Source organism: Geotrypetes seraphini, chromosome 2 (assembly GCF_902459505.1).
Source record: "Geotrypetes seraphini chromosome 2, aGeoSer1.1, whole genome shotgun sequence".
Taxonomy (NCBI): Eukaryota; Metazoa; Chordata; class Amphibia; order Gymnophiona; family Dermophiidae; genus Geotrypetes; species Geotrypetes seraphini.
The window spans coordinates 403,671,954-403,695,565 of NC_047085.1; the positions used below are offsets into that span (position 1 = coordinate 403,671,954).

At 43.7% G+C, this 23,612-nt stretch overlaps 1 protein-coding gene across 5 annotated transcripts in view; it reads left to right on the forward strand.

Moving 5' to 3' along the window:
- ANKMY2 (ankyrin repeat and MYND domain containing 2) overlaps nucleotides 1-23,612 on the forward strand; it is a 118,779-nt gene that overhangs the window by 32,923 nt on the left and 62,244 nt on the right. For all 5 annotated transcript variants that reach the window (XM_033930965.1, XM_033930960.1, XM_033930961.1 and 2 more), the window contains exon 4: nucleotides 4,092-4,190. In XM_033930965.1, coding sequence (XP_033786856.1) covers nucleotides 4,092-4,190 — 99 coding nt within the window. The remainder of the gene's footprint in view (nucleotides 1-4,091; nucleotides 4,191-23,612) is intronic.

Consider the following 23,612-nt stretch of genomic DNA (forward strand, 5'->3'; position numbering starts at 1 on the left):
CAGCTAGGCTTTCAGGATCTTCTTCCTGATCCTTCTCAGTGAGAGTCTGGTCTTGAGTAAGAGACTGAGACCGGGTTTTCACTCTGACATGACCGTCTCGGGGAGCGGAAATGTCACAATGTTCATTTGCTAAAGGAATGGTGAATGGCAGTTGGGGTGTTTATTTCAGTTGGGTTGGTTGAATGGTCCAGTGAATTAACTTTCAAAATCTAGAAGTTGGCACAGTCAAGACCTCCTGTGTCCGCCAGAGCTGAATTGATCTTTGGCAGTCTCCTATATTTAGCACTTTCTTTTCCCCTCAATAACTTTCAAAACGTGCTTGAGTTTTGGTATTTTATAGCATGTCTCATGAAGAAAAGCATCTGCTTTTTGACTTCTATAAATTCTGCACTAGATCAGAGAATTAAATTTAACAGACATAGGGCCCATTTTACAAAACCTTAGTAGTGAGTCCCGGTGCAGCAAATGCAGTGTGGCCCATAGGAATTGAATGGCTTTGTAACATTTGCTATGTGGGAATCGCTACTGCAGCTTTGTAAAAGGGGTTCATAGTGTATACCAATATATGATGTAATAGGTAAATGATTTTAGGGTTTATTTTAGTTTCTTTTAATCTTGTTTTTATATTTGCATTATTTGTAATGTCTGAAATTTTGTTGTTCTATTTTTATTTGTACCTCACCTTGAACTTGATAAATACATATATAGTGTATCTGGATGAAGATAGTAATCTTTGTCAGTTTGGGTATACAGTTGTGTATACCCAAACGCGAGGGGGTGCTACTCTTGACCTCATCCTAAACAGATTAGGGGGGCCTGCAAGAGGGGTAGAAGTGGGAGGACCACTAGGCAACAGTGATCACAACGCGATCAGATTCACATTAGAAAGGGGGACACCCATAGTAAGGAGGACCGCAACAACTGCGCTCAACTTCAAGAAAGGGAACTATGTTGCTATGAGGGAAATGGTGGAGAGGAAGCTCAGAAACATCTTTAGGATGGAGACTGTGGGAAGCGCCTAGACCCTATTCAGGGACACCCTGCAGGAAGCACAAAGAATGTACGTCCCCAGTTTCAGGAAAGGCTGCAAGAACAAGCGATCAAAGGACCCGGTTTGAATGTCAACTGAAGTAAAGAGGGCAATAAATGACAAAAAAGTATCCTTCCGGAGATGGAAAAAGGACCCAACGGAGGAAAATCACCAGGCGCACAGGAAATGCCAAAAGGAATGCCACCGAGAGGTTAGAAAAGCGAAAGGGGAATACGAAGAGGGGCTGGCCAGGGAGGCGAAAAACTTCAAGGCATTCTTCAGTTACGTAAAGGGGAAGCGACCAGCGAGAGAGGAGGTGGGGCCGTTGGACGATGGGGATAGGAAGGGAGTGATTAAGGAGGATAAAGAGGTAGCTGAGAGGTTGAACATGTTCTTCTCGTCGGTTTTCACGAGCGAAGACACATCTAATATACCGGACTCAGAGGAGCTCATGAGTGGGGAACAGGCCGAAAAATTGGAGCACATAGAGGTAAGTAAGGAGGATGTCCTCAAACAGATAGACAGGTTAAAATGCGGTAAATCACCGTGCCCGGACGGGATCCACCCAAGGGTTCTGAAGGAACTAAGACAAGAAATAGCGGGCACAATCCAGCATGTTTGCAACCTATCCTTGAAAACTGGTGAGGTACCAGAGGACTGGAAATTGGCGAATGTCACACCTATCTTCAAGAAGGGATCGAGGGGTGACCCCGGGAACTACAGGCCGGTGAGCCTGACTTCAATTATAGGGAAGATGGTGGAAGCTATGATCAAGGACGGCATTTGCGAGCACATCGAGAGGAATGGCCTACTGAGAACAAGCCAGCATGGATTCTGTAAGGGAAGGTCGTGCCTAACGAACTTTCTGTACTTCTTTGAGGGAATAAGCAGTCGGGTGGACAATGGGGAACCCATAGACATCATTTACCTTGATTTTCAAAAGGCTTTCGACAAGGTGCCACATGAAAGCCTGCTTAGGAAGCTGTGGAACCACGGGGTGAGAGGGGATGTGCACAGATGGATCAAGCACTGGTTGTCGGGTAGACTGCAGAGGGTCGGAGTGAAGGGCCAATATTCTGACTGGCGGGGAGTCACAAGCGGTGTGCCACAGGGATCGGTGCTGGGGCCGTTACTCTTCAACATATTTATCAATGACCTGGAAAAGGAGGCAAAGTGCGAGGTTATAAAATTTGCAGACGATACCAAACTGTGCGGCAGAGTTAGGTCCAGGGAGGAGTGTAAAGACCTGCAAAGGGACCTGGACAAGCTGGAAGACTGGGCAAACAAATGGCAAATGCGCTTTAACGTGGAAAAATGCAAGGTCATGCATATAGGGAAAAAGAACCCGTTGTTCAACTACAAATTGGGGGGGGCATTGTTGGGAGACAGCAGACTTGAGAGAGACTTGGGTGTGCTGGTGAATGCATCATTGAAGCCATCTGCACAGTGCGCAGCAGCCTCGAAAAAAGCCAACAGGATGCTGGGCATCATAAAGAGGGGCATAACACCAGGACGCGGGAAGTCATCATGCCATTGTATCGAGCGATGGTGCGTCCACATCTGGAATACTGCGTTCAGTATTGGCCGCCGCACCTCAAGAAGGACATGGCGGTACTTGAGAGAGTCCAAAGGAGAGCAACGAAACTGGTAAAAGGGCTGGAACACTGCCCATACGCCGAGAGGTTGGATAGGCTGGGGCTCTTCTCGCTGGAAAAAAGGAGGCTCAGGGGAGATATGATAGAGACCTTCAAGATCATGAGGGGCATAGAGAGGATGGATAGGGACAGATTCTTCAGACTGAAGGGGACAACAAGTACGAGGGGGCATTCGGAGAAACTGAAGGGAGATGGGTTCAAAACAAATGCAAGGAAGTTTTTTTTCACCCAAAGGGTCGTGGACACTTGGAATGCGCTACCGGAGGAAGTGATCAGGCAGAGTACGGTACAGGGATTGGACGGATTCCTGAGGGATAAAGGGATCGTGGGATACTGAGGGAGGAGCTGGGATGTAACACAAGTATAGAAAGCTAACCAGGTAATAAGTATAGAAACCCAACCAGGTCATGCATGTGCAAGATCGGAGGGTTAGGACTTCGATGGGAAGATAGGACTTCAATGAGAAACCAAGGTGGCAAGGGAGCCCCTTCTGGTGATTCAGACAGGTCGTGACCTGTTTGGGCCGCTGCGATTAGCGGACTGCCAGGCAGGATGGACCTATGGTCTGACCCGGCGGAGGCACTGCTTATGTTTTTATGTTTTTATGTTCTTATGTAGTTTTCTAAGACAGAGCTGCTATGATTTACTTGGGCAAGAATAAAGAAATGGTTGAAACATATAAAGCAATGCCTTTAGCCTGGGGTAAAATAAAGCATTTATTTATTGTTTTTAACTTTTTCTCTCCTTCCCCCTCTTATATCTCTGTCTCCACTGGATCTCTTCATGGGAATTTCACCTTGTACTGCTGCCATAATTTACAGAACATCAGATACAGATATGTGCATGCTCATTAAGCAGTGTTTTTTGTTCCATATAGATATGATAAATTTCCTTGAAGCTGTATTTTCCATATCTTTCACAAATATCCTGTTATAACTAATGAAGAGGCCATCATTCTCTTACAGTAAACCACACCTAATAATAGTTATGGTGCAATGTGTATAGGAGTCCTGACTATAGGTAATATCCCCCAAATCGTGAGTTGTGTTGCAGAAGGATGAAATTTATATTCTTCAACTCTGCTGCCCCCTTCAGTTTTCCTTCTGCAAGAGAGTTGAGAAAATGGTGTTCTGATCCTGACTGATTAGGCAGACGAGAGTGCAGCCCTTATTTGTTTAAACAAGTAAAGTGTTAAGGAATAAGACTGAAGAATTCCTTTGGATGATAAATGTATAGTAGCAGAGCCTTGGATCTCTGGTACAGCAGGAATGATAGGATGGTCAATCTCTGGAGACAGCAATCTTTTTTTTTTTTTTTTTTTTTTTGTAAGACAACTGCAATTCTTGTAGCCTGAGTTTTGTGAGTGAAAATTTATATTTCTTTGCAATACTGTCTGTCCTTTTCAGGGAATAAAGAGATTACTTGGATGATGTTAGAGGCTGGTGCAGACACTGATGCTATCAACTCAGTTGGGAGAACAGCAGCTCAGATGGCTGCCTTTGTTGGTAAAGTATTCAAGACTTTTTTAGTCTCTTGAATTAGAGTAGGGGTAGGGAACTCCAGTCCTCGAGTGCCGTATTCCAGTCGGGTTTTCAGGATTTCCCCAATGAATATGCATGAGATCTATTTGCATGCACTGCTTTCAATGCATATTCATTGGGGAAATCCTGAAAACCCGACTGGAATACGGCTCTCGAGGACCGGAGTTCCCTACCCCTGAATTAGAGCAAAGCTATCGATAGAAAAATATATAACTGTTTAGTCTGACAAAATATGGTAAGCTCTTGAAACTTTAGCAATGTAGTGTTAATATAAACCATCCATTTCTTCATATATTGGTGTCAATATACTTGCAGGAGCTCATAATTAAAAAAAACATAAACATACAAAAAGCATCCTAAATTGGCACTTTAACGTCCTAATTGCCAGGTCATCCAAATGCCAATAATCAAAATTGTTTTTCTGTACATCTAGCAAGGTGTTCCAGCCTCTGTACGTTCAGAGCACAAGATAGGCATGGTGGCGGCATATTATGGACTTGCTTTGGGCAGTCTCATGGACATCTTGCAGCGATAAATATTTTGCAAGATATCCTGGATGGAACTTATGCATTTGGACCTAGACCCTGTTTTAGAAGGGTCTAAGTGCCAGAAAGGTGCCCAAACCGACCTAATGACCACTGCATGCATTAAAGTAAGACACCCCCATACTCTCCCCTAATGCTCACTGACCCCATTCCACTACACAAAAATTGAGCAAAAAGATACATACCAGCAGCATCTGGTATGGGGAAGCCTAGTAGAGCTGCACATAGGTGTCTTAAGTAGCCTGGTGGGTGGGCTAGTGACCATAGAGAGGAGGACCCAAGCCCATAAGCCACTCTAGCCACTACATTTATGGTGGAAAATGTGAGCCCACCCAAAAAAAAACCCAAATTCTACTCTACTGCTATATAGGTGCCCTTTCAGCCTTAAGGTCTATGCTGCAGTTCCTCCAGGAAGAGAGGGACGGACCATGGACAAATTTGGATGCCGTCTGTATCAAAATTCCATGATGGCAAAGAAGATTTTGAACTACAACTTTGTATTCACCTCTTATCTTAAGTACTGCATAAAGACCATGCCCTACTTCTTCTCAGACTTACCTGAACAGCGGTTGCCTGAGTTTCAACAGCTCCACCATACTCTATCTCAAATACATCTGTTTATGCTCCAGGCAACTTATGATGCATTTGAAATTTCATCTCGAGTCACTGCTTTTTCTGTGGCAATGCGATGTCTGGCTTGGCTACTGATTGTGGACATGGATCCTAACCTTCAAGATTGTCTAGCCAATATACCCTATCAAGGTAATGAGCTGTTCTACGAATCCATTGAGGCTGCCACCAAGCATCTGTCAGAGCATAAACGGTCATTTGCCTCTTTGATTAGACCTAAGCCTAATCCTCCAGCTGCTAAGCCTTATAAACCACCTCAACGTCGTTATCCACAGAAATCTACTCTGGTTATTCCCGGCCTCCACCCAGGAAGCAGCTGCAACAGTGCCAGCAGAAACTCCAGACTCCTGCTGTAGCTAAGCCTACTCAGTCTTTTTGACAATCTAGATCAGAGCATAACTTCCATCTTCATGAATTAGTCTTCTCCTCTCCCCATCGGAGGTCATCTCTATCATTTTTACCAACAGTGGGAGCACATTACATCTGACCTATGGGTTCTTACTATCATCAGAGAGAGATACTCGCTCCAATTTCTTCAAATTCCACCAGATCTCCCTCCAAGAGAGTTTCCTTCCAATGTGTCACAACTCCCCCTTCTTCAGTCGAAGGTTTTTATTCCCGCTACTTTCTGGTGTCAAAGAAGACGGGAGATTTGCGACCTCAACGCATTTCTTGTCAAAGAAAAGTTTTGAATGCTCTCTAAAAGAGGCTTATACTCGTATTCCAATTCATCGAGCCTCTCGCAGATTTCTAAGATTTCGGATGGGGAATCTTCATCTCCAAAACAAAGTCCTCCCTTTTGGGTTGGCATCATCTCCCAGAGTTTTCACCAAATGCCTGGTGGTGGTGCCTGTAGCTCTGCGGACACAGGGTCTTCAAGTCTTTCCATATCTGGCCGACTGGCTCATCAAAGCTTCATCACAACAAGGAGTTATTGTAGCAACCCAAAGGACTATTTCATTTCTACAAAGTCTTCGGTTCGACATCAACTTTTCAAAGTCCCAACTACGCCCCTCCCAAACTCTACAGTTTATTGGAGCTGTCCTGGACACTGTTCAACTGAAAGCGTTCCTACCCCAACAACATCGGGATGCTCTCATTCAGCTTTGTCAACAAGTGTCTTCCCTCATGTCAATCTCGGCAAGACACATGATGGTTCTCCTAGATCACATGGCCTCTACAATTCACGTGACTTCTTTTACCAGACTTTACCTCAGAATTACTCAGTGGACCCTGGAATCTCTAAGGCAACAGGCTTGCGACCCACTTTCTCAACACATTACAGTGACTCCTTCATTGAGACAGTCTCTCCACTGGTGGATGCTCTCTTCCAATCTTTCCAGAGGTTTGCTATTTCACATACCCCATCATCAGAAGGTTCTCACGACAGATTACTCGACCTACGCTGGGGGGGGCTCGCCTAGATGGTCTCTGTACTGAAGGCCACTGGTCCAGTGCAGATCATCGATGTCGTATCAATCTGTTGGAATTCAGAGCGATCTTCAATGCTCTGAAAGCTTTTCAGCATCTTCTCCAGGACAGGATAGTCCTCATTCGAACGGACAATCAAGTCGCTATGTATTATGTCAATAAGCAGGGAGGAACAGGATCTCTCCCTCTTTGCAAGAAAGCTCTGAAGCTTTGGAATTTGGCAATCCTTCACAACACCTTCCTGAGAGCTGTCTACACCCAAGGAGAGAAAAACTGGTGAACAAATTGAGTCATATCTTTCAACCTCACGAATGGACACTCAATTCTTCGCATCTGCATCACGTTTTTGCTCAGTGGGGAACTCCTCAGATAGACCTCTTTGCATTTCCCCACAACAACAAACTTCCTCAGTTCTTCTCCAGGATATACTCTCCCCACTGCCTCGAGGCAGATGCTTTTCTCCTGGAATGGGTGAATCAGTTTCTCTATGCGTTCCCTCCTTTCCCTCTGATTCTCAAGACTCTCTCTCGTCAAACTCAAGCAGGAGCATGCCGCCATGATACTGATAGCTCCTCGGTGGCCCAGACTCCCTTCTACTTCAATTCAGCACCAGGGAGCCTGCACTTCTACCAGTATTTCCATCTCTGCTTACACAGAGCAAGGGTCTCTGCTTCATCCCAACCTGCGGTCTCTCCACCTGACAGCTTGGTACCTTTCAACCTAACTGCCTCTCTACAGTTTTCTCAATCTGTAAAAGACATTTTAGAGGCTTCCAGGAAGCCTGCCACTAGGCAATGTTACACCCAGAAATGGACTAGATTCTCTGCTTGGTGTACCATTCATCACAAGGAGCCGCAATCTACCTCCTTTTCTTCGGTTTTGGATTACCTGGTACACTTATCTCAATCTGGCCTCAAATCCACATCCATTTGAGTCCACCTCAGTGCAATTGCTGCTTTTCATCAGCCTATCGAAGGAAAACCCCTGTCTGCTCATCCTGTGGATTCCAGATTTATGAAAGGACTTTTCAGTGCCAAACCACCTCTCAAACCTCCTCCAGTGGTTTGGGATCTCAATGTTGTTCTTGCGCAATTGATGAAACCTCCTTTTGAACCAATGGCTTTGACTCATTTAAAATATCTCACTTGGAAAGTGTTTTTTTCTCATTGCACTCACCTCTGCTAGACGGTTCAGTGAGCTACAAGCTTTAGTAGCAGATCCACCTTTCACAGTATTCCTTCATGACAAGGTGGTCCTCCGTACTCATCCTAAATTCTTACCTAAAGTGGTTTCAGAATTTCATTTCACTCAATCCATTGTACTTCCAGTACTTTCAGTATTTTTTCCAAAGCCTCATTCTCATCCTGGAGAAATAGCTCTTCATACTCTGGACTGTAAATGTGCTTTGACTTTTTACTTGCAACACACTCAACCTCACAGAACTGCTCCTCAACTAATTATCTCCTTCGATCCGAAGGAGTTGGGCCATCTTGTTTCCAAACGAACCATCTCCAACTGGATGGCTGCTTGCATCACTTTCTGCTATGCTCAGGCTGGTCTCCCTCTGCAGGGTCGAGTCACAGGGCATAGAGTTAGAGCTATGGCGGCGTTTGTAGCTTTCCTCAGATCAACTCCTATTGAAGAAATCTGCAAGGCTGTCACTTGGTCCTCGGTTCATACATTCACCTCTCATTATTGTCTGGATGCTTTCTCCAGACGTGATGGCCATTTTGGCCAGGCAGTTTTACAACATTTATTCTCCTAATTTGCCAACACTCCCACCATCCCATTCTGGTTAGCTTGGAGGTCACCCAAATGTGGAGAATATGCTGCCTGATTGTCCTGGGATTAAACACAGTTACTTACCGTAACAGTGTTATTCAGGGACAGCAGGCAGATATTCTCACAACACCTCCCTTGGTTGGCTTCTTAGCTAGCTATCTGAACTGAGGTACCTCAGAGGAGACGCGCAATCTACGTTCGGGAAGGCACTCACAAACTTTCTGAAAGTTCTTCAAGCAAGTCTGCTTGCGAGGCTGTCTGCTGTGGGGCTCCGTGGATATCGTCACCCACATGTAGAGAATATCTGCCTGCTGTCCCTGGATAACAACTGTTCTGCTTTCTGTAGACAGGGAAACACACCCAATCAGAGGACAGAGCCTGGTTAAAGAAACAGCAAATAGCTCAGTAACCCTCCCGAGCAAAACTGGAGGCAACCTGAGGACTGCCCTTCAGATCGGCTTCTGATGTGCCGTCCGTGCTTATAAATCGGCAGTGATTTGTATTTATTTCACAGGCAGCTGCCTTAGCCCAAAGTGAACTCATGCTTCTGGGCTCTAAGGTGTGCATGCCGGCTTCCCTTCTCTCACCCCCTCCCCCGGATGTAACTTCCAGTTTCGGAGGGAAGAGAAGAGAAGCTAGCACGCATACCTTAGAGCCCCAAAGCATGAATTCACTGCTGCGTCTCCAATAAATACAAATCACTGAGTTTGCGTCTCCAAGCCGGTGAGAGGCCGGTGAGAGGTGTTTCTTTTGCTTTGTTTGTTTTTTTATGTTGAGCGGCGGTGGCAGCAGCAGGATTTGCGATAGATGACAGCCGGGCGGTCATCTAAATAAGCCGGGCGTAGCGCCCGGCTGAAAGGCCATGGGGAGAACACTGTCATGTATCCTACACCAGATCCTATACGGAAGCTCAGCATCCCCTCTCATCCAATTATTCTCTAATGTTTGGACGACATCAAAAAGAATCCTTAACAGAGTCCAACTAAACCTACCATCCACAAAATACCTCCACTACAAACAAATTTTCCACTCTATGCTAACCTATCTGGGTGTAAAAATCTGGAATGACTTACCAGATGCTATCAGGAAAGAGACAAACTACACTAGATTCAGAAAAAACCTGAAGACTCACCTTTTTGACAACTAACTATCTTAATTTCTGTATAGCATCCCCTACGTCTAAGTCCCTCCTCTTATCTCTCCATGTCTTCTTCCCCTTCTTCTTTCCCTTTTCTCTTTGATCTGTCGCCTTGAGCCTGTATAGGTATGCTGTGACTCACAAAAGGAAGATTAGATTAGACTTACCGTAATAATCCTGCTGCCTTGAGTGTAAACAACACCTCCCACAAAGCTGCTGATAACACCTCTGCTTCAGATCAGATAGTGTGGCTGCAGTGAGTCTGGGACTCCTCTGGGAGAAAAAAAAATGTCAAGTTCCCTTCAGTTCCGGCAAGCAGGGTGATCAAGGCCACGTGTGGGGTTTCTGCCTTGGGAAAGTAGTTTTTGGTCTCTTGGATTGTTACTCGGTTTGTATCGTCATTTTTTTTCTTGAGAGGGAGCAGAATCCGAGTTGTGCCTCTGCCACTTGAATTTCCTGGCGAAGGAAGGGGGTCAGTTGCTCTGATCTTTCCTAAGTCACAGCAAATGCCCATTAACCCACAAAAGAGGCAGGATGGCAAGTCATTATTAATCGGTTGTATGCATCTATGAGTAGTAAAGAGAGTTTTCTCACTGGGTTCCAGTGCTTTTTGCTATTTGAACTGCAGTGCTTAATGTGTGCAGTTCATAAGAGAGGTGTTTTTTTTGTGGGTTTAGAAAAAAAAAAATCCTATCCCTTACAATACACTGAAAAAATCTTGGCAAATCATCAAATGAGAGCTGCTACTTGAAGCTCTTACGATGATATGATCTGAAATGCAGGGATTTTCATGCTGTGCATTGTGCACAGATGTTGGTATGAGTTAATGATCTCGTAAACGGGGCTATGTGCACGGCTGCTGTTTCCAAGTCCTGCAAGAAGGTAGAGTTGTAGTTCTATGACAGAAATCGAGTTTTCTCTGGGCTATTTTCAAAACTTCAGGCCAATGAAAAGTTTGTGGATGCTTTCTTTTTGATAACTGGTACACCACATCTATCATGAAACTAAGAGCACTGAGCACTTTCTCTTTGAAAAAGTCATCCAAGAAAATAAGTATTCCCATAGATTTTTTTTTTTTTTTAAAAGATGGCGCCGGGTTAGATTGCTGTTGTGGTGCCTCCCGCCGTTTTCTTTGTTTGTGTTATGTTTTTTTGGTTTCTTTTTATTTAATTTGGTTTTATTATCTACATTTATACTCCTGTAACATTCTTTTCTAATTTTTGTTGATCTTGTTGTTTTAAATTTGGAACCTGCTGTCTTTTCTTGACGGTTTGACCCGCATGCAACAGTCATGGTGGCCTTCTCCTGTGGTCGAGGTCGGAGGTTGGTGGCGACTGGGGTTTTAGCGGCAGGTCGTTCTCCGCAGCAACAGCTGAAGCCGAGGGACTTCGGTCGCCTGAACCGTGGTGAGCTGTGGCTGAGACCCGAACACAGCGGTGAGCTGAGGCTGAACAGACCTGGCGGGATGCTGTCGCATATGACAGACGAACTCTCCGGCATGGAGGCCATTGTGGTGTTGCCGCCGCGTCCGCCGCCGTTGCCTATCTGCAGGCCACAACCAGGATCGTTCTGAAGCTCACCGGGAGTCACCTGCTGAGCTGCGGCAGCGGGGGCTTAGGAAGCGCTGGCTTCAGCGAACTGCCTGAGATAGGAGACACCCCCAATATCCGGCTTCAGCACCCCGTGGTCGGTGCAGTGCTTTTCGCCACCTCCGCCTATCTCCTGCGCACCTGGCTTCGGCGGCGGTGGTCTGATCAGCGCTTGTCCGGCCAGAAATCTGGGAACTTCTGCCCTGGAGTCCCATCGTCCATCAACCCAGCTTTTCTCCAGAGCTTCCTGCCGGTGTCGCACAGTCTGTGCGCTGTGGTGAATGCAGAAACAGCAGGGCAGGGGTCCCCTGTCAGCCCCAGCTCCAGCGGCGCCAGCACACACCGACTATCAGCACCGGGCGGCTTTTCCGCAGAGGAGGAAATCTTGCAGTCACCGTGGGCCTCATCTGGGGCAGCCTCCTTGGAGCAGCCGTTCAGGGTGGCGGCTGGGGCACGGGCAGTGTGTCGTGGGAAGGAATACATGGATAGGAGACCATCGCAGGGGAGGAGACATGGGCATCCTGGGACTGTCAGCCAAGTCTCTTCCCTGAAGAAGCCCTTTTTCTGGGAACGTCATCGCTCCTCCTAAACTTACTTGCTCCACTTCATCAATGACGCTGAAACCGTGGATTGAAGACAATGTTTTCTTTTTCTTTCCAGCTTATGAATTATCTTTAATCTTATTTATTGTTTTGCCTCTTGTTTTTGTTTTGTTCTATTTCTATCATTTAAATTTCTCCAGAATTCTATTGTTCAACGGTTCCCCCTTCTGCATCTATTCCTTTTTCTCCTCTCTTCTACCTTCCAAAGTATTTAGATCAATGCTGTCTTGTTAAAATGTTTATTTTTTATTTTTTTCCTCTATCTCTACTTTTCACTTCTTTATTACTCTCCAGGTACTTTAGTTAGATTGTGAGCCTTCGGGACAGTAAGGGAATTTTTAAGTACCTTTCTTATTTATAATTTTAATGTATATTTTCTGTAAACCGCTTAGAACCTAACGGATGTAGCGGTATATAAGAAATAAATTACAAATTACATTACATTAAACCTTCCTTTTCTGGAAACAGCATCTGGATAAATAGCTTAAAAAATTGCTCTCGCATAGACTTTCCTAAGTTTGGGGACTGGGTAAAATAAGGATTGCGCGGATCCCACAGACCTCGCACATCTTTGTGGCATGGGGTCTGCAGGGCATTTTAACACCCGCAGACCTCACGGTTCCCACTCACCCTTGAGGTAAGCAAATTTTTTTTTTTTTTTAATTTATTTATCATTTTATTACATCCCATTTTACAAAGATGTTAAAGGAAATACAAAAATTATAATCTTACTTAGTTAAAAAACTAAGAAACAAAAAATGAACAATGAAAACAATCATCAAATACAGTCCACAATTAGAGGAGAAGAGACAAAATTAAATAAAGCCCCTCGGGAAAGGGGGACGTATACCCAAGAAAATCACAAATTAGGAAATAGAGCAGGTAAGATGTTATCCTATCCATTAATTAATACCACATTAATAACCTGTTTCATTCGGACTGTTTAGAGATTCCTTTACCCTCCAGGAAAAAATCTAATTGGTCAGGTTCAAAGAAAATATATTTACTCCCTTGATAAGAGATGAAACATTTACAGGGAAATCTTAACTGGAACACTGCCCCCAAAGCAATCACCTTTGATCGATAAGTCAAAAATTATTTCCTTCTAGATTGTGTCCATTTAGAGACATCAGGAAATATATATATCCTTTCACCTAAATAGGTGACCTGTTTCAAATTAAGATACAATTTCAACAACATTTCTTTATCTTGTAAGAATACCAAAGAGACTAATAATGTTGCCCGCCCCTGAGTTTCAATATTAGATGATTGCAAAATGGCTGAAACATCCAATTGTGTTTTTTCAATTTACACTACTTTTTCCTTTTGCATTTGTTTTAAATAATACATTTTTTGTGTCGGAGGAAGACTTGCTTCTGGGATGTTTAATACAGTCAACATGAAATTCTTAAACAGTTCTTGAGGCGGCATAAACTTAGCAACCGGAAAATTAAGGATTCTCAAATTCAAATTTTTTTGTTGGTTTTCTAAGTTTTCAATCTTCCTCAAGATCATCATTTTGTCTGTCATTTGTTTAGTAAGCAAATTCTTAGTCTCAGTTGTTACTGTCTCTAAATTTTTAAGATCCACTTTATGTTGTTGAATAGAAGTCTCTAAAGAATCTATCCTAGTAGTAGAATTCAAAGTAATAGAAACAAAGTTAGTGCATACCAAGTGTAGATTCTCTATTGCAGTCCAGATGGAATCCAGTGTTACTGCCTGTGGTCTCACCAACGGCTTGAGGGAGGAGATAGCAACCAGATTTTCTGTAGTTTCTGCCCCAAGAGAAAGACTCTGGGCTCCTAAAACCTCACTACCGTTCGCTGCCAGAGGCTCCTCACTCCCTGAACGCTGCACCTCCGAGACCGGGGTCAGTGTAGTTGTAACCACTTCCGGGTTAATCGCGGCAAACGAGCATGCCTCTCTCCTTACTCCGGGGGAGCCCTCCTGCATGCTCTGCTCCGCTGACGTTTCCCCGGGTTTGGGAGGGGTGTGCGGTCCTCGCAGACTCAGCGAGAGAGACATCTCGCTGTCCAGGCTATGAGCTTCCCAGCTCGCAGCAGCAGCAGAATCACCCGACATGGAAGGTTGGACTGTAAAGTCAGTGATTACAGTCTGTCTCAGCGTCGAGGATCCAGAGGTAGGTGGAGGGACACCCCTCTGTTTCCCCCTTCTCTTCGGCATTAAAAGACAAGTTTCCAAAAAAGATTTTTAACGAGAGAATAAACCTTTAGAGATGGGAGTGCTCATCTCAGCGTCCTGCTCCAGACGCCATCTTGTCAGGTAAGCAAATTTTTAAGGATGTGAGGTAGAGATCCGCGAGGTTCATGGGGCCTGCAAGATCCTCGTTTTACCCAGTCCTCTAGGTTTGTGTGTTTTGGGGAAAAGATTTGGCCTCTGAAAGCTAATTGAAAAATGGATTAGTCCAATAAAATGGTATTTTCTTATTTCTCATTATTTGTTAATTTGTAAAGTGGTGATTGTTATATATCAGTTTTTTCAAATTTACATCTACTGTCTTTATATTTTGCAGAGTAATAGGGGACATGTGTCACTGTTTCTGTGGTGTTGCATTGTATGCAGTCTGGTTTCTTGGTTCAGTTTAACTTTTGTCTACATATTTCTGTTTTTAGTTTGTGATTATTCCATATTGGGCGAGGGTTTATCTGTGTTCTGTGTGTATAAAAAGGACATGGCTTTCTGTTAGCAATGACTGTACAGGATCAATTGACTGTGCAGGATCTTGCTTTAGTTTTACAATGCGTGTGTTGGTGTTCTAGTGCTCACTGCAGTGTTTAAGATGCTGCCTTTTCTTAGGTGCACCCTTGTTGTGTGTGTCAGGTTTGTTAGTGGCCCCCACAATATATGGTTGGTGGGGTCACTTGAGAGGCGCCCTTACAAACACCAGGTCCCAGGTTCAGTTCCCTCACAGATGATTCACCAGGAAGTAGAATCAAAGAGGCACAGCCAGAGGTGATTGCATAAAGAATATATTATAGAAATAGGCTTACAGAAAAGTAGTATTCATAGGCATTACAACAATTAAGCATTACAATTTAGTAGAGAGCAAAGCAGTTTCCCTGCCTTACAGAGTTCAGAGGAAAAGAGAGACATAGAAGCCTGAAGTTCCAGAGAAAGGCAGAGAGAGAGAGAGAGAGAGAAAGAAAAGGGGGATGGGGTGATGGTCCAAGCTTCGTGTTCCATAGATAAAGAGAAGGATAGACAGAGAAAGAGAGAGAGCGAGAGCCAGAGCTTCATGTGTGTTGCAGAGAGGAGGCTTTTATAACTTGGAATCTTATTCTGTATATTGAAAACTATTGAGCTTCAATAGAAGTTAAATCTCCCCCCTCCTTAGTAAACTTGTGCTAGACAGCCGAAGAATAGGCTATGGTCATATATGTATTTCCAGTCTGTCTCTGACAATAGTTTCTGATTAACTTTGCACCTGGACCCATTGTCCTAAGCACCCTCTTAATCAGACATTAACACCTTTTAGCTAATCATGATTCAATCAGGGCTACTTAAAACAGTCTCCCTGCCCTCAGGGTCTATCTGCATTCACATGCCAGAGTCAGATTGATATAATTTCCCATAGGCCTTCGCTGACATAAGTAATGCCAACTAAAAATGCTGAATGGTAGCGATAGCTATGCTGACAGTGTCACTCATGGATTATTACTAAAAATATATTTTTATATAGAGGAGGGTTTAAAAAAAATGATCAGCACTGGCTGTCATATATACTAGGTACGCCACAGGATTTAATGACCCTATTCTTAATTTACTGTTGACTTAGGCGTTGTCCCCCGACTACTACCACCACACGCACACCCATATAAAGAATTAAATTAAAGTTGTATTAACATCAAGCAGCTTTCAAATGACATTATAAGCAAATAAAAATAAAATATTTTTAATACATTGCTAATTATTACCTGCATCTTTACCTAAACTGTTTTGCCCTAGCTTTCACTTTGATCTTAATCTGCTACTTTATTATTTTGCTGTAGTGCAATCACACAGGTCTCCTTCAAGGCTCAGTAACACCTCTCCATAAATTATGTGGAAGAGGTCTGGAAGTGGGGATTGCATCTATTTCATATCCTCAGTGAGATCTCAGGAAGGAGCCTAGTGATCAAAACATTATTAGAGGTGCTGTAGAGCCGTTTCTTGTATGACTGGATGAGCTATATTTATCTTTTTTTCTTAGTTGTTTAAATTCATGCAGAAATAAATGGCTAGATTGAACCCAATGACTTCATTAACGCATTTCCCTTTTTTAAACCTCTATACCATTTGAAAGAGGGCGCATATCTAATTATTCACTTCTAGAATTGGATACTTCTTAAATTTAGTAAAAATATTCTTCCACAAGTGCAAACCTTAAAAAAGGAAGTCATATTTAGCATTGGAAAACAATAATAATTAACTAATAAAAATAGTACACATTTAGGGCTCATATTACAAAGGTGCGCTAGCGTTTTTAGCGCATACACCGGATTAGCGCGCGCTACCTGAAAAACTACCACCTGCTCAAGAGGAGGCGGTAGTGGCTAGCACATGGGGCATTTTAGAGCACACTATTCCGCACATTAAGGCCCTAACGCACCTTTGTAAAAGGAGCCCTTAATTTTCCCCACTATCAAATTTCCCCACCCTGCCCAGCTACTTTTTCATGCCACCCGACTGGAAAAAATTTCTGGGGAGAACATTGCATGACAATTTGAAGATAATTCAGGATAATATTGGGAGCCAATGTAGTTGCCTGATGAAGGTTGTGATTCAGTCAAATTTCTTTAATTTGTAGATTAGTCTAACAGTTCTGGATGATTGTAGTTTGTGGATAAGAGCGATGATGATGCCAAGGTAGGCGGAGTTGCAATAGTTCAGTTGGGGTAGGACCGTCTTCTGAATGTTCAGAGCAAAGTGTTGTGGGTGGCAGTGTGGTCTTGTGAGTCGTAGTTGATGCATAGTGTAGATGGTCTTTTTCTGCTAGATATTTGTGGTTCCATTGTGAGAGTGTCGTCTAAGATGCAGCCTAGTACCTTGGTGAATTTTTCCATTATGAGTGATACCTGATGAAATAGTAAGGTTAGGTATGACATTCTGTTGTGCGGTACGGAAACCAATGGCTTTGGTCTTAGTGGCGTTCAGTTTCAACTTGTTGTTCATTGCTCAGGTTTGAATTTTATCTATATTGGGATGGCTATTGCTTATGGGGATGAGGAAGAGGATGTCGTCGGCATAACTGTGCTTTCAGGAAAGACAGGTTAGGAAGAAAGTAGCGTTTTGTTAAATATCATATTAATGCCACACAATTGCAGGATCTGCAGAGCAAGGAAGAGGCACTGTGGATCAATTTAGAAAGAGGGAATGGTAAATATATTTATATTAGTGCGATATATAGGCCTCCTTCACAGACGGAAGAAGTGGGCAGAGATTTAATAGTAGACATTCAGAATATATCTAAAAATGTGGAAGTTTTAATACTATGTGATTTTAACATGCTGGATGTTGATTGGGGTTTTCTAGAAGTAGGGGGATCCTGGATTCTCTACAAGGAGAACTGTTCCAGAAGTTGGTAATGGAACCCGTGCGGGATGGGGTCATATTGGACTTAGTGCTTACAAACAGGGAAAGTGTTTCTGATGTTACAGTGGGTGGTCATCTGGCATCCAGTGATCACTGCATGGTACGATTTAATATTAAGACTGATATGGAGAGGACTAATTCAAAAGTAAAGGTTCTAGACATTAAAAAACTAACTTCGTGAAAATTTGCGAGAGCCAGTCGCGAAGCCACTCAGTTCTGAGCAGCAGTGCCAAATTGCGCTCCTGCTTGTGCCACTCAGCCGAAGAAACTGGATCTGCGTAGCCAGTTAGCAATGGGGCAGGAGTTTGGAAAGCTTGCTCCTGTCCGCTGCACCTCCATCAGAGATTGGCAGAGGTGTGAGGATAGGGCGGGGAGGGGGGACAGAGGGCAGAGCCTGGGAGGGAGGGTGCAGAGTCTGACAGAGGAAGGAAGAGTACTGGGTGCAGAGTTTGATGGGAGGGAGGGAAGGAAGAGTGCTGGGTACAGAGCCTGACAGGGGAGGGAGGGAAGGAAGGGTGCTGGATGCAGAGCCTGACAGGGGAGGAAGGGAGGGAAGGGTGCTAGGTTCGGAGCCTGACAGGGGAGGGAGGGAAGGAAGAGTGCTGGGTGTAGTGCCTTACAGGGGAGGGAGGGAAGGGGGCTGGGTGCAGAGCCTGACAGGGCAATTGAATATTAAGTCACCCAACTTATATTCGAGAAAAGGGGGGTCGACTTATATTTGAGTATATATGGTATGTTTGGGGCTTTTGGTAACTAACCTAATATAGTTGCTGCTTTGTGATATCTTATCAAGAATTTCTGTAGTGGTCGTTAGTGCTTGCTGCACTTTGAAACATCGGGACAGGCAGTCCCGCTGCTGCCCGACCCAGCCAGCTGAGAGGGTCCTTGGAGAAGGAGCCTTAACCACGGAGAGCAGAGAGGGAGCCTGTCGTTAGTGCTTGCTGCACTTTGAAACATCGGGACAGGCAGTCCCGCTGCTGCCCGACCCAGCCAGCTGAGAGGGTCCTTGGAGAAGGAGCCTTAACCACGGAGAGCAGAGAGGGAGCCTGTCGTTAGTGCTTGCTGCACTTTGAAACATCGGGACAGGCAGTCCCGCTGCTGCCCGACCCAGCCAGCTGAGAGGGTCCTTGGAGAAGGAGCCTTAACCACGGAGAGCAGAGAGGGAGCCTGTCGTTAGTGCTTGCTGCACTTTGAAACATCGGGACAGGCAGTCCCGCTGCTGCCCGACCCAGCCAGCTGAGAGGGTCCTTGGAGAAGGAGCCTTAACCACGGAGAGCAGAGAGGGAGCCTGTCGTTAGTGCTTGCTGCACTTTGAAACATCGGGACAGGCAGTCCCGCTGCTGCCCGACCCAGCCAGCTGAGAGGGTCCTTGGAGAAGGAGCCTTAACCACGGAGAGCAGAGAGGGAGCCTGTCGTTAGTGCTTGCTGCACTTTGAAACATCGGGACAGGCAGTCCCGCTGCTGCCCGACCCAGCCAGCTGAGAGGGTCCTTGGAGAAGGAGCCTTAACCACGGAGAGCAGAGAGGGAGCCTGTCGTTAGTGCTTGCTGCACTTTGAAACATCGGGACAGGCAGTCCCGCTGCTGCCTGACCCAGCTAGCTGAGAGGGTCCTTGGAGAAGGAGCCTTAACCACGGAGAGCAGAGAGGGAGCCTGTCGTTAGTGCTTGCTGCACTTTGAAACATCGGGACAGGCAGTCCCGCTGCTGCCCGACCCAGCCAGCTGAGAGGGTCCTTGGAGAAGGAGCCTTAACCACGGAGAGCAGAGAGGGAGCCTGTCGTTAGTGCTTGCTGCACTTTGAAACATCGGGACAGGCAGTCCCGCTGCTGCCCGACCCAGCTAGCTGAGAGGGTCCTTGGAGAAGGAGCCTTAACCACGGAGAGCAGAGAGGGAGCCTGTCGTTAGTGCTTGCTGCACTTTGAAACATCGGGACAGGCAGTCCCGCTGCTGCCCGACCCAGCCAGCTGAGAGGGTCCTTGGAGAAGGAGCCTTAACCTTCGAACAGCCGCGGTACGCGGCCCGCGGTTGCGAGCCCCGGGTCGCGAGCTGAAAGGGCGTGGCTAAAGGGGTTTGCCCCTTTTGAGCCCCTTCGGAGCCTAAGAGGAGCAGGGAGCAGGACTACCGATTCTTCAGCATGGGTAAGAGGAAAGCTAAAGCAATACCATCTGCTACAACAACAGGCCCGATGGATCGCCATCTTGTGGTTCCTATCTTGCCTCCTGTTGAGGAACAGGTAACTTTTAATATTCAAGCTGTCTCCTTATCCTCTGGGGAACCTACACCACCTCCTCAACCATCATATTCCTTAAGGTTAGAAGAATCTCCTTCCCCTTTTAAGGAAGGAATAATTTCTTCTTCCCCTCAATCATTGTCATTATCTGGTCTGGAGGTTTCAGGACAGTCTCTGGGGCAAGCTAAAGAACTAACCCCAGTGCAGATGAGTACTGGGCAAAGCTCGGATGCTCTCCCCAGGGATAAAGTGATCACTCTAAATGATGTTTGGCTTAGTATTAACAGAATAGAGTCATCTTTACAAAAAACCGTTTTGAACTTATGTCAATTTTCATCTGATGTAACTGTGAAAATTAAAGAACAAAATAATAAAATTGGAGAAACAGCTGTAAAGGTTGAAAAGTTAGATCAGGCAGTAGGTAATTTACAAGCTAGTGCTGTTTCTAATATAAAGGATAGTATGATGTTACATGCTAAATTAGAAAAAATGGAAAATGCTATTAGAGTTAAGAACCTTCGTTTGTTAAATTTTCCTACCACACATTACCTTTCTTCAATGGAACTCTTGAAAATGTATTTGAGGGAGATATTACATTATAACAAAGTGGAGACCTTTGAGGTCGATAATTTATATTACATTTCAAGAGATTCCAAAGAAAAGGTAGAGGAAGGTGGAATGGATAGAATAGTATCACCCGAGAGTTTGAATGTATCACAGTTTTTGGAGTCATCTAAAGACATAATTGAGAAACGAGCAACTCTTCTCGTGACCTTCAAGACAGAACTTGAGAAACAAGATATTTTGAAATTATATTTCCTGAAAAAGCAAGAGATGTTTTGTGGTCAACGGGTGATAATTTTTCCAGATGTCTCTAGACAAACCCAGTTTAAGAGGAAACAGTTCCTTCAGCTAAAGCCCAAGGTTTTGGCAGTCGGAGCTACTTTCTTTTTAAAATTTCCATGTAAATGCCTGATATCATATGGAAATGATAAATATGTGTTTTTTGATCCAGCCCAGGTGGAAGATTTTATTAAAGAGAAACCTTTAAAATGGAAAGAACAATAGCAATACAAAGGGGGACATATACAAAATTTATAAAAATATGGGGGCCATTGACAAAATACTGTAATGAATAAATAATAGAATACTTTTTCTTCTTTTCTTCTTTTAGAGATTTTTTTTTTATGACACACATATAGGGGGGGTAAGGAAAACAATTTATATATAATATATTATAATATATGATACAAAATGTAACATATGAATAAAAAATAATAGAAGGGTGGGGGGAGGGAAAAGGGAAAAAATTTATCTAGAATATATTGTATTAGATATAAACATGTTATTGAATAATTATCAATTGTATTCAAATATGTTGTATACTTTTTATAAAATTTGAAAATTAAAAATATTATATTAAAGCAATAAAAGGGTGGGGGGAGGGTGAGGGGGAAAATCAAATTTAGACATACATTGTGTTAGATATAAAAGTGATACCATGCATTTATCAATTGTATTTTATTATTATGTACACTTTTTGTAAAATTTGAAAATAAAAATATAATGGAAAAAAAAAAAAAAGAGAAACCTTTGTTGAAAGTTTAATTCCTAATATTCAGTTTATTTTTGGAGGATGATGTATAATATATATAATAGCCATTTGCCTGTTCCTAGATAGTAGATAGAAAGATTTGCTTTGATGTTTTATTTGTACTGGCGATCAGTTTTAATGTGGACTAGGATATGGTTGAATTAGTTTCCTTATATTATGTTAACTCCCGTAAGGGAATTTACATTTGTATTTTTTGTGTTCATTCATGCATGTTTGTTACAAAGATATTGTAATGAATAATCAAATAAATAAAGAATGTAAAAAAAAAAAAAAAGAATTTCTGTAGTAAAACAAATATTTTGTAGTGCTTTGTAAATATAGTGCTACCAGATATCTTTTTGTACAATCATTAGTATATTTTTGTAACCTTCCCATATCTCTAAATATTTATATTATCTAATAAATATATAATTCCACATTGACATTATTTTTTTTAATAGGCAGCAATAGTAGAATCACAGGGTTATTATAAGAGGTGCACTTGTATCCCTAGCCACGAGTCCAGATTATTGCTGTTTTGAGTGACTTTCTGTTTTATATTTGCACCTACAATATCAATTGGACAAGGTCCCAGGCATCTCTTTTCAAGCTGCAACTGTTGAAAGAACAATGTGAAGAGGAAAGGACGATCATGTCTACAGTGAGGTCAGCTTGGTATGGTTACAGCGAGTCTGTTTTGCAAGCTGTGTTGTGCAGTGAAAAGGAACCGGAGAGAAGAGATGCAGTGGAAAATATACTGAAGATTAAAGGTGAAGGAGATAAGGCACAGCTTGGAGACAGCAGGCTGAGACCCAGAAAAACACCATCCATTAGCACTGAGGCACCTACACTCACGTAGTTACTTGACTGGAACACCGGAGTCTCTGAGCCGCCTCCTTGCCTTGATTTCTGATGTTGTCATGATGCAGGTATTTCTGAGCAAGCCCATGGTGATTCCAGACTGGCCATCATACACCCAGTGCATAGAAAGATGTATAAAAATGACAATTGAATCTGCTAGTCGTGTACAATCATGAGTGGAGGAAACATTATATTAGGGGTCAAAAGGTCAGCAGGGAGCTAATGAGCCAAAACAGAAGCAAACAGATAAAGCCTCTGCTGAATTTTGTTAAATAGCATTAAAAAACTGCATAAATGACATTTTAAAGACAATTATGTGGATATAGATGTAGTTCAGACTATTTGAGTGTTCAAATAAATATTACTTAATTTCTACTTATTTCTGATTTGATGTAGGTATGACTCACTTTAAGCAGTTTCTGAAGATAGCTTTAGATTCAGCATACAAAACTGCATAATTTGGTCACTAGTAGTTTGTAAAGTTTGAAAAAATAAAAATCTACCCCTAAAGGGTGAACAGAATGCTTGGAATGATTAAGAAGGGGATCACAAACGGATCGGAGAAGGTTATCATGCCGCTGTACCGGGCCATGGTGCGACCCCACCTGGAATACTGCATCCAGCACTGGTCGCCGCACTTGAAGAAGGACATGGTACTACTCGAAAGGGTCCAGAGAAGAGCGACTAAAATGGTTAAGGGGCTGGAGGGGTTGTCTTACAGTGAGAGATTAGAGAAACTGGGCCTCTTCTCCCTTGAAAAGAGGAGACTGAGAGGGGACATGATTGAAACGTTCAAGATAATGAATGAAATAGACTTAGTTGTTTACCCTCTCCAAGGTAGGGAGAACAAGAGGACACTCACTAAAGTTAAAAGGGGATAGATTCCATACAAATGTAAGGAAGTTCTTTTTCATCCAGAGAGTGGTAGAAAACTGGAATGCTCTTCCGGAGGCTGTCGTAGCGGAAAACACCCTCCAGGGATTTAAGACAAAGTTAGACAAGTTCCTGCTAGACCAGAACGTAAACAGGTAAGGCTAGACTCAGGGCTCAGGTCCTTGACCTAGGGGCTGCCGCGGGAGCGGACTTCTGGGCATGATGGACCTCTTGTCTGACCCAGCAGCGGCAATTCTTATGTTCTTAGTATGCAGTTTGATCACCCAAATAACCCTTTTTAGTTGCTATTCCTGTTTCTCCTTCACAAAGGGGACTCCAGTGGTGCGTGATTATTACCAGGTGATTACTGGGGGATTCTTGTCTTCTGCTACCCTGGGCCTTGCAGCTTTGATATGTCCCACTTAGCTGGATTGGTCTAACAGGATAAAGATGGTGAAATTTGTTCTTGCCTGCTAATTTCCTTTCTTTGAATCTAGCCTAGACCAGGATCTGCCCTGGAA